At 40.3% G+C, this 15,675-nt stretch overlaps 1 protein-coding gene across 1 annotated transcript in view; it reads right to left on the minus strand.

Annotated features, from left to right (window-relative positions):
- LOC133561241 (uncharacterized) overlaps window positions 1-15,675 on the minus strand; it is an 86,389-nt gene that overhangs the window by 13,889 nt on the left and 56,825 nt on the right. The window contains exons 3-4 of the mRNA XM_061914581.1: window positions 12,133-12,204; window positions 7,007-7,152 (exon numbers count right to left, since the gene is read on the minus strand). Of these exons, the coding sequence (XP_061770565.1) occupies window positions 7,007-7,152; window positions 12,133-12,204 (218 nt within the window). The remainder of the gene's footprint in view (window positions 1-7,006; window positions 7,153-12,132; window positions 12,205-15,675) is intronic.

A 15,675-nucleotide genomic window follows, 5' to 3' on the forward strand; every position in this document is an offset into this window, starting at 1 on the left:
CTTAAGTCGCTGAAATCCGAGTTTGAATCCGAGCTAATGTCGCTATATCTTGCTGTGGTATTCCCATTGTTTGTTTACACTGGCAGCACTGTGTGACGTCACAGGGAAATGGCCAGTGGCATCGCAAATAGCGAAAATCAAGCACTTTAAAGCTTTTTGTTAGGGATATTCCGGTACTGGTAAAAGTTTGAAAAAAAATACAACAAGCCACTGGGAACTGATTTTTATTGTTTTTAACCCTTTTGAAATTGTGATAATGTTCCCCTTTTAAAACCTGGACCTGAAGTCACAATGAAAAGTTCAAATGGTTACATCCCTACTACTAATTAGCTACTACTAATTAGGCCCCACCCCTCTCAACTTTAAAGGGCCACCGTCCAGTGTGCAAGACAACCACAGGACTCAAAGGAGTTTTTCCCCTCAGTATGCATGTCTCCCATCTTCTCATGACTGCATTTTATACAACCTGCCTTTCATGTCTTCTGTATGCAGTGTGACTGAAGTGTTAATTGATGTTGTCATAGCAACAGGTCTGGTACATACAGTCCACCGAGGACCACCCGCAGTGCAGTGGCATCTGGTTGTTATGTCTGATGATGAAGTGAAAGTAGACCCAAAACGTTGTGTAAATGAAAAATAAAAACAGAATACAATGATTTGCTAATCCTTCTCAACTTATATTCACTGCAAAGACAAGATATTTAATGTTCACACTGAGAAACTATTTTTTTTGTGCAAATCATTGACTTAGAATTGCAAAAAAGTTGGCACAGGGGCATTTTTACCGCCGTGTTACATGGCCTTTCCTTTTAACAACACTCAGTAAAACGTTTGGGAACTGAAGAGAGCAGTTTTTGAAGTTTTTCAGGTGGAATTATTTCCCATTCTTGCTTGATGTACAGCTTAAGTTGTTCAACAAAAACTTTTGGCTTCATAATGCACCACATCATTTCAATGGGAGACAGGTCTGGACTACAGGCAGGCCGGTCTAGTACCAGCACTCTTTTACTATGAAGCCACGCTGTTGTAACACGTGGCTTGGCATTGTCTTGCTGAAATAAGCAGGGGCGTCCATGATAACGTTGCTTGGATGGCAACTTATGTTGCTCCACAACCTGTATGTACCTTTCAGCATTAATGGTGCCTTCACAGATGTGTAAGTTACCCATGCCTTGGGCACTAATACACCCCCATACCATCACACATGTGTAAGTTACCCATGTCTTGGGCACTAATACACCCCCATACCATCACACATGCTGGCTTTTACACTTTGCGCCTATAACAATCTGGATGGTTCTTTTCCTCTTTGTTACAGAGGACACCACATCCACAGTGTCCAAAAACAATTTGAAATGTGGACTCGACAGACCACAGAACATTTTCTCCACTTTAAAAGCACTTGACGGGAAGCGAAGCCGGCGGCGTTTCAGGGTGTTGTTGATAAATGGCATTCGCTTTGCTGAGTAAAATGGTAAATGGTTGTACTTGTATGGCGCTTTTCTACCCCTTTTTAAGGAGCCCAAAGCGTTTTGACAGTAGTTCCACATTCACCCATTCACACACTGATGGTGGGAGCTGCCATGCAAGGCGCTAAGCAGGACCCATCAGGAGCAAGGGTGAAGTGTCTTGCTCAAGGACACAACGGACGTGACTAGGATGGTAGAAGGTGGGGATCGAACCAGTAACCCTCAGATTGCTGGCACTGCCACTCTCCCAATTTCCCCACGCCGTCCCCGTAGTAGAGTTTTAACTTGCACTTACAGATGTAGCGACCAACTGCAGTTGCTGACAGTGGCTTTCCGAAGTGTTCCTGAGCACATGTGGTGATATCTTTTACACACTGATGTTGCTTTTTGGTGCAGTACTGCCTGAGGGATCGAAGGTCCCTAATATCATCGCTTACATACAGTAATTTCTCAATATTCTCTAAACCCTTTGAGGATATTACAGACTGCAGATGGTGAAATCCCTACATTCCTTGCAATACCTCGTTGAGGAATGTGCTTTTTCGACAGTTTGTTCACGCATTTGTTGACAAAGTGGTGACCCTCATCCCATCCTTGTTTGTGAATTACTTAGCATTTCATGGAAGCTGCTTTTATACCCAATCATGGCACCCACCTGTTCCCAATTAGCCTGCACACCTGTGGGATGTTCCAAATAAGCGTTTGATGAGCGCTCCTCACATATCACGACGTGTGTTGTTTCGAAAGCGCCTCCTCCAGTGCTAAAGAAAAAAACTGCATGTTGTGTCCTCATATGCCCTTTCAGCGTTTTCCCACGGTGGCATGAATGCAACAAACACACTTATCTCGCACGCGTGTGTGTGTGTTTGTGTGTGTTTGTGTGTGTGTCCCCTCACCCCCCCACCCCCCGCCCCAGCCGCCTCCACAACAAAGCTCGCAATTGTGTGTTTTTTTTCTCTCTGCTGGTAAGCCATGGCGGTCACGTCTGCGGGGAGAGAGTAAAGGAGAACGAGCTGCTTATTTATTTGTGGCCTGTCAGGATAAAGAGGGCAGTCTGAGAACATCATTTCACTTCTGAGTGCCTTTAGCCTGGAGCGCGCACACACACACACACACACACACACACACACACACACATTCTTGTATTTGTTACCTTCTTGAGACCTCTGAAAAATACCTACCTCTTTAGGACCACCTTTCTAGATATACAGTGTAAGTACGTGTATTTACAACATTAATAATAAATACACTATGCAAATATAAAAAAAATATTGCTGTGAAAAATAAGTTGGAATTTCACAAGAAAAACTTAGAATTTTTGGCAGTATTATAATAAAAGTTAAATTTTTACTCAACGCGAGTCAAAATGTAAAAAAAAAACCGAACATCTGTGCAATGTTCTGATAACAGTTGGAATTTTACTCAATAACAGTCGCAATTTTACAAGAAAAGCTTACAATTTTGGCAATTTTATGAAAAGAGTTGTAGTTTTACTAGACAAAAGTTACAATTTTATAGAAAACGTTTAAAATGTTGGTAATATTAAAATATAAATAATCTGAATTTTCACTTGGCAAAATTATGACGAGTCATCATTTTACTCAAAAAAATGACACTATTTTACAAGATCAACAAAAAAATGGGCGATATCGTGATAAAAGTCAGAATTTAATGTGACAAATGTCACCATTTTGCATTAAAAAGTTATGACAAAATATTGCAGAAACAAAAACAATATTAGATATTGTTCCCAATTTTATGATAAAAAAAAGTCAACACATTGTGAGAAAGACTGCTTTTAGTTTATTTATTTATTTATTTTTTTTATCGTAATTGCTTTTTAATCTTCGTTATTTATTTCAAGTTATTACTGTATGTCCCGATATACATATTTATGTATTCCTCAAAAGAATTTTGGCCAGAAGGGGAGCACTTAAAATTACTTACACTTGTTATTTCATATGTTGACCAGAGGGGGAACACTTCAAATTTTTACACACACTTGTTATTTCTCTATTAGATGCAATGGTTTTCCATATTGGGACCATGATTTATGTCCTAACTTGTTCACACCTTCCCATATGGAAGCTACTTTTCCTTGTTGATGTCTCAGGAAGGGTAGAAATACAAGAACACACACACACGCACACACACACACACACACACACACGCACACACACACTATCTTGTATTTGTTACCTTCTTGAGACCTGAGAAAAAAGCCTACCTCTTTAGGACCAGCCTTTCTAGATATATAAATATGTGTATTTACAACATTAATAATATATACATACTATGCAAATATAAAAATGAGTTGGAATTTCACAAGAAAAATGTCACAGTTTCACAAGAAAAACTTTGAATTTTTGGCAGTATTATAATAAAAGTCATATTTTTACTCAACGCGAGTCAAAATGTTACAAAAAAACCCCGTACATTTGTGCAATGTTCTGATAAAAGTTGGAATTTTACTCAATAACAGTTGTAATTTTACAAGAAAAGCTTACAATTTTGGCAATTTTATGAAAAGAGTCGTAGTTTTACTAGACAAAAGTCACAATTTTATAGGAAACCTTTAAAATGTTGGCAATATTAAAATATAAATAATCTGAATTTTCACTTGGCAAAATTATGACATGAGTCATCATTTCACTCAAAAAAATGACACTATTTTACAAGATCAACAAAAAAATGGGCGATATCGTGATAAAAGTCAGAATTTAATGTGACAAATGTCACCATTTTGCATTAAAAAGTTATAATTTTACAAAAAAAGTAATTTTACATAAAAAAGTAATATGACGAAATATTGCAATATCACAGAAACAAAAACAATATGAGAAATTATTCCCAATTTTATAATAAAAAAAGTCAACACATTGTGAGAAAAAGACTGCTTTTAGTTTATTTATTTATTTATTTTTTGTTTGTAATTGCTTTTTAGTCTTTTTTATTTATTTGAAGTTATTACAGTATGTCCCCATATACATATTTATGTATTCGTCAAATTAATTTTAGCCAGAAGGGGAGCACTTGAAATTGTTACTTACACTTGTTATTTCATATGTTGACCAGAGAGGGAACACTTTACATTTTTACACATACTTGTTATTTCTCTATTAGATGCAATGGTTTTCCATATTGGGACCATGATTTATGTCATCACTTGTTCACACCTCCTCATATGGAAGCTACTTTTCCTTGTTGATGTCTCAGGAAGGGTAGAAATACAAGAACACACACACACACTATCTTGTATTTGTTACCTTCTTGAGACCTGAGAAAAAAGCCTACCTCTTTAGGACCAGCCTTTCTAGATATATAAATATGTGTATTTACAACATTAATAATATATACACACTATGCAAATATAAAAATGAGTTGGAATTTTACAAGAAAAAGGTCACAGTTTCACAAGAAAAACTTTGAATTTTTGGCAGGATTATAATAAAAGTCATATTTTTACTCAACGCGAGTCAAAATGTTACAAGAAAAAAACGAACATTTCTGCAATAATACGATAAAAGTTGGAATTTTACTCAACAGTCGTAATTTTACAAGAAAAGCTTAAAATTTTGGCAATTTCATGAAAAGAGTCGTAGTTGACAAAAGTCACAATTTTATAAGAAAACTTTAAAATGTTGGCAATATTAAAGTATTAATCAGAATTTTTACTTGGCAGTCATCATTTTATTCAAAAATGTCACTATTTTACAAGAACAAAAAAAATGGTTTGTTTGTAATTGCTTTAAATTTTCATTGTGTACTTCAGGTTATTACAGTATGTCCCTATATGCATATTTATTTGTCAAATAAATTTTGGCCAGCGGGGGAGCACTTCAAAGTTTTACACACACTTGTTATTTCATATGTTGACCAGAGGGCGAGCACTTCTAAAACGGACACACAGTCAATTTGAAAAATCCCTCCTTTTTGGGGACCACCCTCATTTTGATAGATTTCACCACCAGGGGTGCAAATGAGACATTCTCTGTTAGATGCAATGGTTTCCCGTATTGGGACTATGATAGATGTCCTAACTTGTTCACACCTCCTCATATGGAAGCTACTTCTCCTTGTTGATGTCTTATGAAGGGTAGCAATACAAGAACACACACACACACACACACACACACACACACTCACACACACTCCCATGCTTGTTGACCTGCAGAATAATTCCTCCCGCTGGATGCATGTCAACAAGGAGGAAGCACAAACACAAGACGGCAGCTCTTAAACGCAGCAAAGATGCGTCAAGCCTCCATGATCCCCGACTGTACTGTCGGGGATCAGCGTGACATACTTGGCGCCCGCCGCGGGGAGCTTGGAGAGGCGCCAGCTGCCTGTTTACAAGCCAGACACGTGTTTGATACCGCGGCCTGCCGCCGCTTGATAGCCGCCAAATCCCCTCCATGTGGAAAATAAAGCGGGGGGGGCTGTCAAGCCAAAGCGCTGACTCGGTTTATTTTTATTTTGTTTGTTTCACTCGGCTCGCACGCGCCCGCCGCCATGTTAAGTCTTCCGTTTAGCATCCGAGGCGGCTCATTCCGAGGAACTCCCCTCCCCCCCTTTCCCCCGCGTCAGCACGGCTTCCCCTGGAGGTGTTTATTTGTAAGTAATGGATCCTAATTGGCCGCCGTTTCTTGTTTATTTGACATTATGCAAAATGTTATGCAAAGCGGGGGAATTACGGAAGTGCCGGCCGGGGGGGGGGGGGGGAGCCCTCGCGTGTGTGTTTGTTCGCAGGATGACGCACGCAACTCCTTTCCTGCACCAATTCCATTTGGTTGATAGATTGATTGATACTTGTATTAGTAGATTGCACAGTACAGTACATATTCCGTACAATTGACCACTAAATGGTAACACCCCAATAAGTTTTTCAACTTGTTTAAGTCGGGGTCCACGTTAATTCATCTGGTGCTTGACCTGATGAAAAAAAGTACACATTAGTTGGTATTTTGCATCTTTGATGGAATAGCACGGCGATCTGTGTTGGCTGTCAGGCTGTCCCCTGACACTTTGTCTATGTTTTAGTTTTGGCTGTCAGGCTGTCCTCTGACACTTTGTCTATGTTTTACTTTTTTCCTCTGCATTTGTCTTTGTTTCCTCTGTGTTTAGTATCTCCTGTCTTTAGTTCCTGTCAAGTGCTCTTATTTTGGTTCAGCTTCCTGTTTGTCTCCCTGTGTGCTGTTGTCACCTCATCTGCGGCTGATTGGCACCTGGCCACACCTGTTGCCAATCAGCCCGCTCCTATTTGTACCCACTTTGTCTTCCAGTCAGTGCTGGATCATTGTCGTTGGCACATGTCACTCCTGTTGTGTCAATGTCATTTTCTACTGGTCGTGTGAATGCAGCGTAGCGGTAAGCTATATTTGGTAGATGTTTTGTAGCTTACTGTTTTTTGTTCCCTGCTTCCGATTAGTTTGTTCCTAGCCCTTAGTTTGTTATATCCGCCCATGTGCGTGCTTTTTGTTTGTACCCTTTTGGTTTTGTTTTTGTCTCAGTATCTTTATTAAATCATGTTTACTTACCAAATGCCTGCCTCCTTCTCTGCATCTTGGGGTTCGACACCAAATAACTGTGACATTGGCCCTGCGATGAGGTGGCGACTTGTCCAGGGTGTAAACCGCCTTCCGCCCGATTGTAGCTGAGATAGGCGCCAGCGCCCCCCGCGACCCTAAAAGGGAATAAGCGGTAGAAAATGGATGGATGGATGTTTTGGGCCGGTATAGCTCGGGCCAGCAACTTGAGGGTTCCAAGTTCGATCCCCGCTTCCGCCATCCTAGTCACTGGCCTTGTGTCCTTGGGCAAGACACTTCTACCCACCTGCTCCCAGTGCCACCCACACTGGTTTAAATGTAACTTAGATATTGGGTTTCACTATGTAAAAGCGCTTTAAGTCACTAGAGAAAAGTGCTATATAAATATACATACACCGTTTCCATATGAGTTGGGAAATTGTTAGATGCAATTTGAAACAGAATACAATGATTTGCAAATCCTTTTCAAGCCATATTCAGTTGAATGCACTACAAAGAAAAGATATTTGATGTTCAAACTCATAAACTTGATTTTTTTTGCAAATAATAATTAACTTAGAATTTCATGGCTGCAACACATGCCAAAGTAGTTGGGAAAGGGCATGTTCACCACTGTGTTACATCACCTTTTCTTTTAACAACACTCAATAAATGTTTGGGAACTGAGGAAACTAATTGTTGAAGCTTTGAAAGTGGAATTCTTTCCCATTCTTGTTTTATGTAGAGCTTCAGTCCTTCAACAGTCCGGGGTCTCCGCTGTCCTATTTTACACTTCATAATGCACCACACATTTTCCATGGGAGACAGGTCTGGACTGCAGGCGGGCCAGGAAAGTACCCGCACTCTTCTTTTACGAAGCCACACTGTTGTAACACTTGTTTTGCTGAAATAACCAGGGGCGTCCATGATAACGTTGCTTGGATGACAACATATGTTGCTCCAAAACCTGTATGTACCTTTCAGCATTAATGGTGCCTTCACAGATGTGTAAGTTACCCATGCCTTGGGCACTAATACACCCCCATACCATCACACATGCTGGCTTTTACACTTTGCGACTAGAACAATCCGGGTGGTTCTTTTCCTCTTTGGTCTGGAGGACACCACGTCCACAGTTTCCAAAAACAATTTGAAATGTGGACTTGTTAGACAACAGAACACCTTTCCACTTTGCATCAGTCCATCTTCGATGAGCTCGGGCCCAGCGAAGTCGGCTGTGTTTCTGGGTGTTGTTGATGAATGGCTTTCACTTTGCGTAGTAGAGTTTTTACTCACACTTACAGATGTAGCGACAAACTGTAGTTACTGACGGTGGTTTTCCGGAGTGTTCCTGAGTCCATGTGGTGATGTCCTTTACACACCGATGTCACTGTTTGATGCAGTACCACCTAAGGGCTCAAAAGTACGTAATATCATTGCTTACGTGCAGTGATTACTCCAGATTCTCTCAACCTTTTGATGATATTACAGAGTGTAGATGGTGAAATCCCTAAATTCCTTGCAATGGCTCGTTAAGAATTATTGTCATAAACAATTTGCTCAGGCATTTGTTGACCAAGTGGTGACCCTCGCCCCGTCCTTGTTTGTGATTGACTGAGCATTTCAGGGAAGCTGCTTTTATAGCCAATCATGGCACCCATCTGTTCCCAAATAGCCTGTTCACCTGCGTGATGTTCCAAATTGAGCATTTTCTCAACATTCTCAGTCTTTTTTGCCACTTGTGCCAGTTTTTTTGAAACATGCTGCAGGCATCAAATTCCAAATGAGCTAATATTTGCACAAAATAACGTTTACCAGTTGGAATGTTAAATATCTTGCGTTTGCGGTGTATTCAATTGAATAAAAGTTGAAAAGGATTTGCCAATCATTGTATTCTGTTTTTATTTAGCATTTACACAACTTCACTGGGTTTTTTTATTTGTGGATCTTAAACTGATCAGCTGGTGCTTAGTGTGTCTTCTCTTTCATGATAAAATATAAATGATAAATGGGTTGTACTTGTATAGCGCTTTTCTACCTTCAAGGTACTCAAAGCGCTTTGACACTACTTCCACATTCACACACACATTCACACACTGATGGAGGGAGCTGCCATGCAAGGCGCCAACCAGCACCCATCAGGAGCAAGGGTGAAGTGTCTTGCTCAGGACACAACGGACGTGACGAGGTTGGTACTAGGTGGGAATTGAACCAGAGACGCTCGGGTTGCGCACGGCCACTCTTCCACTGCGCCACGCCGTCCCTATTCTACCTTAATTAAGACTAATGTCAATCGGCTCTTTTTGAATTCTTGAAATGTGTAATGGTATTAGTCCAAGCATGCAGTCATAAAAAAAATATGAACTTGTAATGTAATTGACATTACTTATATATATATATATATATATATATATATATATATATATTTTTGCCACTGATTACTAAGATGATGGTACAAATTGTGCTAAATTCTATCGAGTGCAGCATAATTCCAATATGTATCTTTCCATCTTGAGCGCCCTGTATCTGCCTTATCAATCACTTAATAACCTAATTAGCGTCGGCGTTAATTAAAAAAAAAAAAAAAAAGCCCACTCCCTCCACATTTATTCTTGTAATGCACGGTTCCTCTCCTCTTCTTGTCCCTTTCTTCTTTGTCTACGTCCTCCTTCCCCCCTCCACCCCCTCTCGTGCTTCAGATGTATGACGACCAGCTAAAGAGTGCACAGAACGGCACATTTTTCTTCTTCCTGCTGCCTGCGGTATGTATATGGTGGCATTAATCATTCCGCGCCGGCCTGAATGTCACAGAGTGTGCCTGCTTGCTCCTGAATAAACACTGTCATCCCTCTGCAGGGATAACCTTCACATATTGCCGCTGTCGTGTTTGCTTGTGTACTGTGTGGCGTGGGTGTGTGTGTGTGTGTGTGTGAGTGGGTGTGTGTGTGTGGGTGTGGGGGTGTGCATCAGGTTCGGAGGCCATGTAAATAAAAGAATAGTACAATGCACAAGACAAGCCTGAATGTGCTTATGTGTCTGTACTTTCTCTGCAACCATGTTGTGTTTGATTATATTGAGGTAGAGCAGTGTCACACACACACATAGACTGGTTATTATTTAGAATGGGGACCAAGTTTTTGATCAGGACTTGTGGGGACCACCCTTTCTACAGGTTGTGGAGGCATAAAATTAAAAAAAATAAGGTAAAATGTCCACTGTCCAGTTAGCTCATACACGTATTTAAAGTCTCTGGATTGATGAAGTAATGTACTGATCAGACTTACTGGGGACCCTGGGGAAAAAGAGTTAATATGCTTTATGGGGGACCAAATTTTTTAAAAACTGCATGATTTACACAAATTTGTACGACATTACTGAGGACAAAAAAAAAAAAAGTTCTAATTAAATATGACATGATACTCAGAATCATTTAAAACAGTTTCCCTTTAGGGCAGTGGTCCCCAACCTTTTTGTAGCTGCACACCGGTCAACGCTTGATAATTTTTCCCGCGGCCTGGCAGGGAGGGAAATATGGTGGGGGCTAGGCGGGTTGGGGATTTTTTATTTATTTTTTTTGTTCATGAAAAAGGGAGGTTTTTTTTAGGTTTGTGCACTAATTGTAAGTGTATGTTGTGTTTTTTATGTTGATTTAATTAAAAAAAAAAATTTTTTTAAATAACAAATAAAAAATTATTCTGCGGCCAGGTACCAATCCAGCCGCGGCACAGTGGTTGGGGACATCTGCTTTAGGGGACTTGTTTTTTTTGTCCCCATACCATCAGAGGTCCCCTACAGGTGACTGTGTAAACAGAGTGATGTCCCCATTGAGTCAGCATCCCCAGAACACACACACACAAACACACACACATACTGGAAATTATTTAGAATGGGGACCAAGTTTTTGATCATGACTTGTGGGGACCAGCCTTTCTACAGGTTGTGGAGGCATAAAATAAAAAAAAATAAAGTAAAATGTCCACTGCCCAGTTAGCTCATACACGTCTTTAAATATCTGGATTGATGAAGTAATGTACTGATCATACTTACTGGGGACCCTGGGGGAAAAAGAGTTAATATGCTTTATGGGGACCAAATTTTAAAAAGTTGCATGACTCACACAAATTTGTACGTGTTTACTGAGGACCAAGAAAATAAATTTAAAAAAAGTTCAAATTAAATATGACATGATACTCAGAATCATTTAAAACAGTTTCCCTTTAGGGCAGTGGTCCCCAACCTTTTTGTAGCTGCGGACTGGTCAACGCTTAATAATTTTTCCCGTGGCCCGGCGGGGAGGAGAATGGGGGAGGGGGGCTAGGCGGGTTGGGGATTTTTTTTATAATTTTTGGGGGTCATGAAAAAATGAGTTTTTTTTGGGTTTGTGCACTAATTGTAAGTGTATCTTGTGTTTTTTATGTTGATTTAATAAAAAAAATAAAAATAAAAAAAATCATAAAAAATTATTCTGCAGCCAGGTACCAATCCAGCCGCGGCCCGGTAGTTGGGGACCACTGCTTTAGGGGACTTATTTTTTTGTCCCCATACCATCAGAGGTCCCCTACAGGTGACTGTGTAAACAGAGTGATGTCCCCATTGAGTCAGCATCCCCAGAACACACACACACACACACACACACACACACACACACAGGTTATTATCATTTGGAATGGGGACCAAGTTTTTGATCATGACTTGTGGGGACCACCCTTTCTACAGGTTGTGGAGGCATACAATAAAAAAAAACAAGGTAAAATGTCCACTGTGTTGTGATTTTGGACTCTTCCGTTCCTTAGTTTGAGCACTTCCTGTTTATCTGGTCTCCATGGTTTCACATTGGTCCCACCTCCCCTTGTTTTCGACGCACACCTGTTTTTCATTGATTGCTTTAGTATTTAGTCCTGCCTGCTACCTCAGTTCCTTCTGGTTGGTTTGTTTGCTACTTGCAACACGCACGTTGGTTCTTCTTTTTGTAATCACTATTGCTAAGTCTCGCCTTAGCTTCGCGTGCGCACTGCACGTCTATTCCTGTACTCTGCTCTAGTTGCTAATTATTAACCTAGCTCTCCGTGCGTTCGGCACGCCTTTCTTTATATTTTGTACCAGTGTTATTTTATGTTTTGTATTAAATCTCATCTTACCTGCAACTCCTGCCTGTCTTGGTCCTCTTGCATCCCTGGGGTGACAACGTGCATCCACCATGCGTCGCCATCCTGTCACATTGCCCAGTTAGCTCATACACGTATTTAAAGTCTCTGGATTGATGAAGTAATGTACTGATCAGTCTTACTGGGGACCCTGGGGAAAAAAGCGTTAATATGGTTCATGGGGACCAAATTTTTAAAAAAAAATTGCATGATTCACACAAATTTGTACGTGATTACGGAGACCAAAAAAAAAAGAAAAAAAAAGTTCATATTAAATATGACATGATCCTCAGAATCATTTAAAACAGTTTCCATTTAGGGCAGTGGTCCCCAACCTTTTTGTAGCTGCACACCGGTCAACGCTTGATAATTTTTCCCGCGGCCCGGCGGGGAGGGAGACGGGGGGGGTGGGAGTTGGGAATTTTTATTTATTTTTTTTGTCATGAAAAAGGGAGTTTTTTTTGGATTAGTGCACTAATTGTGAGTGTAGTTTGTGTTTTTTATGTGGATTTAATATAAAAATAATTATAATAATAAATTCTTCTGGGCCTGGTGCCAATCGACCCTGGTGGTCGGGGACCACAGCTTTAGGGGACTTGTTTTTTAGTTAAAACAAAATTACATTATTGCAATCAGTTGATAAAACATTGTCCTTTACAATTATAAAAGCTTTTAAAAAAAATCTACTACTCTGCTAGCATGTGAGCAGACTGGGGTAGATCCTGCTGAAATCTATGTATTGAATGAATACACAATCCTTTTCAATCGGCAAAATATCGTCTTTCAATCGAGAATCGCGCTGAATCAAAAAAATCGATATATTATCGAATCGCGACCCCAAGAATCGATATTGAATCGAATCGTGGGACACCCAAAGATTCGCAGCCCTAATGGATACCATACAGAATCACAGTACTGTTAAAGGCCTACTGAAATGAGATGTTCTTATTTAAACGGGGATAGCAGCTCCATTCTATGTGTCATACTTCATCATTTCACCATATTGCCATATTTTTGCTGAAAGGATTTAGTAGAGAACATCCACCATAAAGTTGGCAACTTTCGGTGCTAAGAGAAAAGCCTTGCCTGTACCGGAAGTCGCAGACGATGACGTCACATGTTTGATGGCTCCTCACGTCCTCACATTGATTTTAATGGGAGCCTCCAACAAAAATTGCTATTCGGACCGAGAAAACAACAATTTCCCCATTAATTTGAGCAAGGATGAAAGATTCGTGTTTGAGGATATTGATAGCGACGGACTAGGAAAAAAAAGGCGATTGCATTGGGACGGATTCCGATGTTTTAGATACATTTACTATGTTAATTCTGGAAAATCCCTTATCTTTCTATTGTGTTGCTAATGTTTTAGTGAGTTTAATAGTACCTGATAGTCGGAAGGGTGTCTCCACGGGTGTCTTGACGCGCAGTGTCTCAGGGAATTGGACGGCAGCTTTATGGACGGCACAAGCTGAGCTTTTCTCCGGTAAGAAGCCACTTTTAACCACAATTTTCTCACCAAAACCTGCTGGTTGACATTGGGTAGGGATTCATGTTTGCTTGACCGCTCTGATCCATAATAAAGTTTCACCTCCAGGAATTTTAAACAAGGAATCACCGTGTGTTTGTGTGGCTAAAGGCTAAAGCTTCCCAACTCCATCTTTCAACTTTGACTTCTCCAATATTGATTGAACAAATTGCAAAAGATTCAGCAACACAGATGTCCAAAAAACTGTATAATTATGCCATTAAAGCAGACCATTTTTAGCTGTGTGTGTGTGCAGCGCTCATACTTCCTAAAAACCCGTGACGTCTCGCGTACACGTCATCATTACACCACGCTTCGATGACGAAACTCCCGGGAAATTTAAAATTGTAATTTAGTCAACTAAAGCGTCCGTATTGGCATGTGTTGCAATGTTAATATTTCATCATTGATATATAAACTATCAGACTGCGTGGTCGCTAGTAGTGGCTTTCAGTGAAGTGTGAATTGAAGTGAATTATATTTATATAGCGCTTTTCTCAAGTGACTCAAAGCACTTTACATAGTGAAACCCAATATATAAGTTACATTTAAAGTAGTGTGGGTAACACTGGGGGCAGGTGGGTAAAGTGTCTTGCCCAAGGACACAACGGCAGTGACTAGGATGGCGAAAGCGGGAATCGAACCCGCAACCCTCACGTTGCTGACATGGCCAGTCTACCAACCGAGCTATACCGCCCCAGTAGGCCTTTAATGGTTAAACCTTTTTAAATGATTAACATCATTTAAAAAGGTTTTCCCTTTAGGGTCCTCATACCGTCAGAAGTCCCCAAAAGGTGACTGTGTAAACGGAGCCATGTCCCCATTAAGTCAGCATTGCCAGAGCAAACACACACACACACACACACACACACACACACACACACACACAGATACATCTCTTTCCTGGCTTACTCCGACTGAATCCCTCGTTTGTTTTCATTAACGTGATTGCCTCAATGTCTCTCTGACCTTCAGCCATCTTTAACACACACGCACACACACACACACACTTGTGATTTTCGGGGGTCACATTCTTCCCATATCTCTCTTTCAATGTCCATCTTTCCCCCTTAGAATAACAGGGATTGTATTTTTTTTTCTCTTGTTATTAATCACCCGTGATGAGCAGAGAGGGAGGAGAGACATGTATCAGTGGTCACAGTCACCTTCAGTGCTGATTGGCCGCAATTAAAGCCTGAAATGATGCTTTGAACTGGAAAGCCGCCGGGACAGAAAGGTGTCGCCAACGCGCCGTTGGCCTGTAAACACGTTATTTACGGCCTCGCCTCGCGTCGTTATTTATCATCAGCACTGATGTGTGCGTGTGTGTGTGTGTGGTTTGAGAAATAATGTGAGGGCTGATTGAAGGCAGCACTCGTGCGAAGTGGCTCATGATGACGTTTTCTGGGCCCACGCAGTGAAGAAGGGGAGAGAGAGAGAGGCGGATGTGGAGGAAGAAGATGGACGTGCATGAAAGATTGTTCTTGTGCATGTTAAAGGAGGAAAAGAACGTTTAAAAAAAACATTCTTCAGCCTAGGTGTCTCCAAAAATAACAAAATTACGACCCAAAAATTCCAACTGTTAAAAGATGGTTTAAAAAATACTATTATGTTGTGTATTTGTCTCTTTGATCATTTGTGTGGATGAAAATTATGTTAAAAAATAGAAGAAAAAAAAATTCCAGCAATAAAAAGAACGTGAAAAAATACCATGCTTACCCGTACTTGTCTCCAAAAATACCAAGATTAAAAAAAAAAATTAGAACACTAAAACATTTTTTTTTTAAAAGACCAAAAATTCCAACGGTAAAGAGATCGTTAAAAAAAATACCATTCTTACATGTACTTGTCTGTGCTAAAATATGCGGGGGGGAAATGTCCAATATGATGTACTTGCAACGTTAATTTTATCCGAGGGTGTTGAAAGTAAAAGTAAAAATTCCGACAGTAAAAAGAGTTTTTTTAGAGATACTATTCTTACCCATATTTGTCCACAAAAATACCATAAT

The sequence above is a fragment of the Nerophis ophidion genome, linkage group LG10 (genome assembly GCF_033978795.1).
Source record: "Nerophis ophidion isolate RoL-2023_Sa linkage group LG10, RoL_Noph_v1.0, whole genome shotgun sequence".
Classification (NCBI taxonomy): Eukaryota; Metazoa; Chordata; class Actinopteri; order Syngnathiformes; family Syngnathidae; genus Nerophis; species Nerophis ophidion.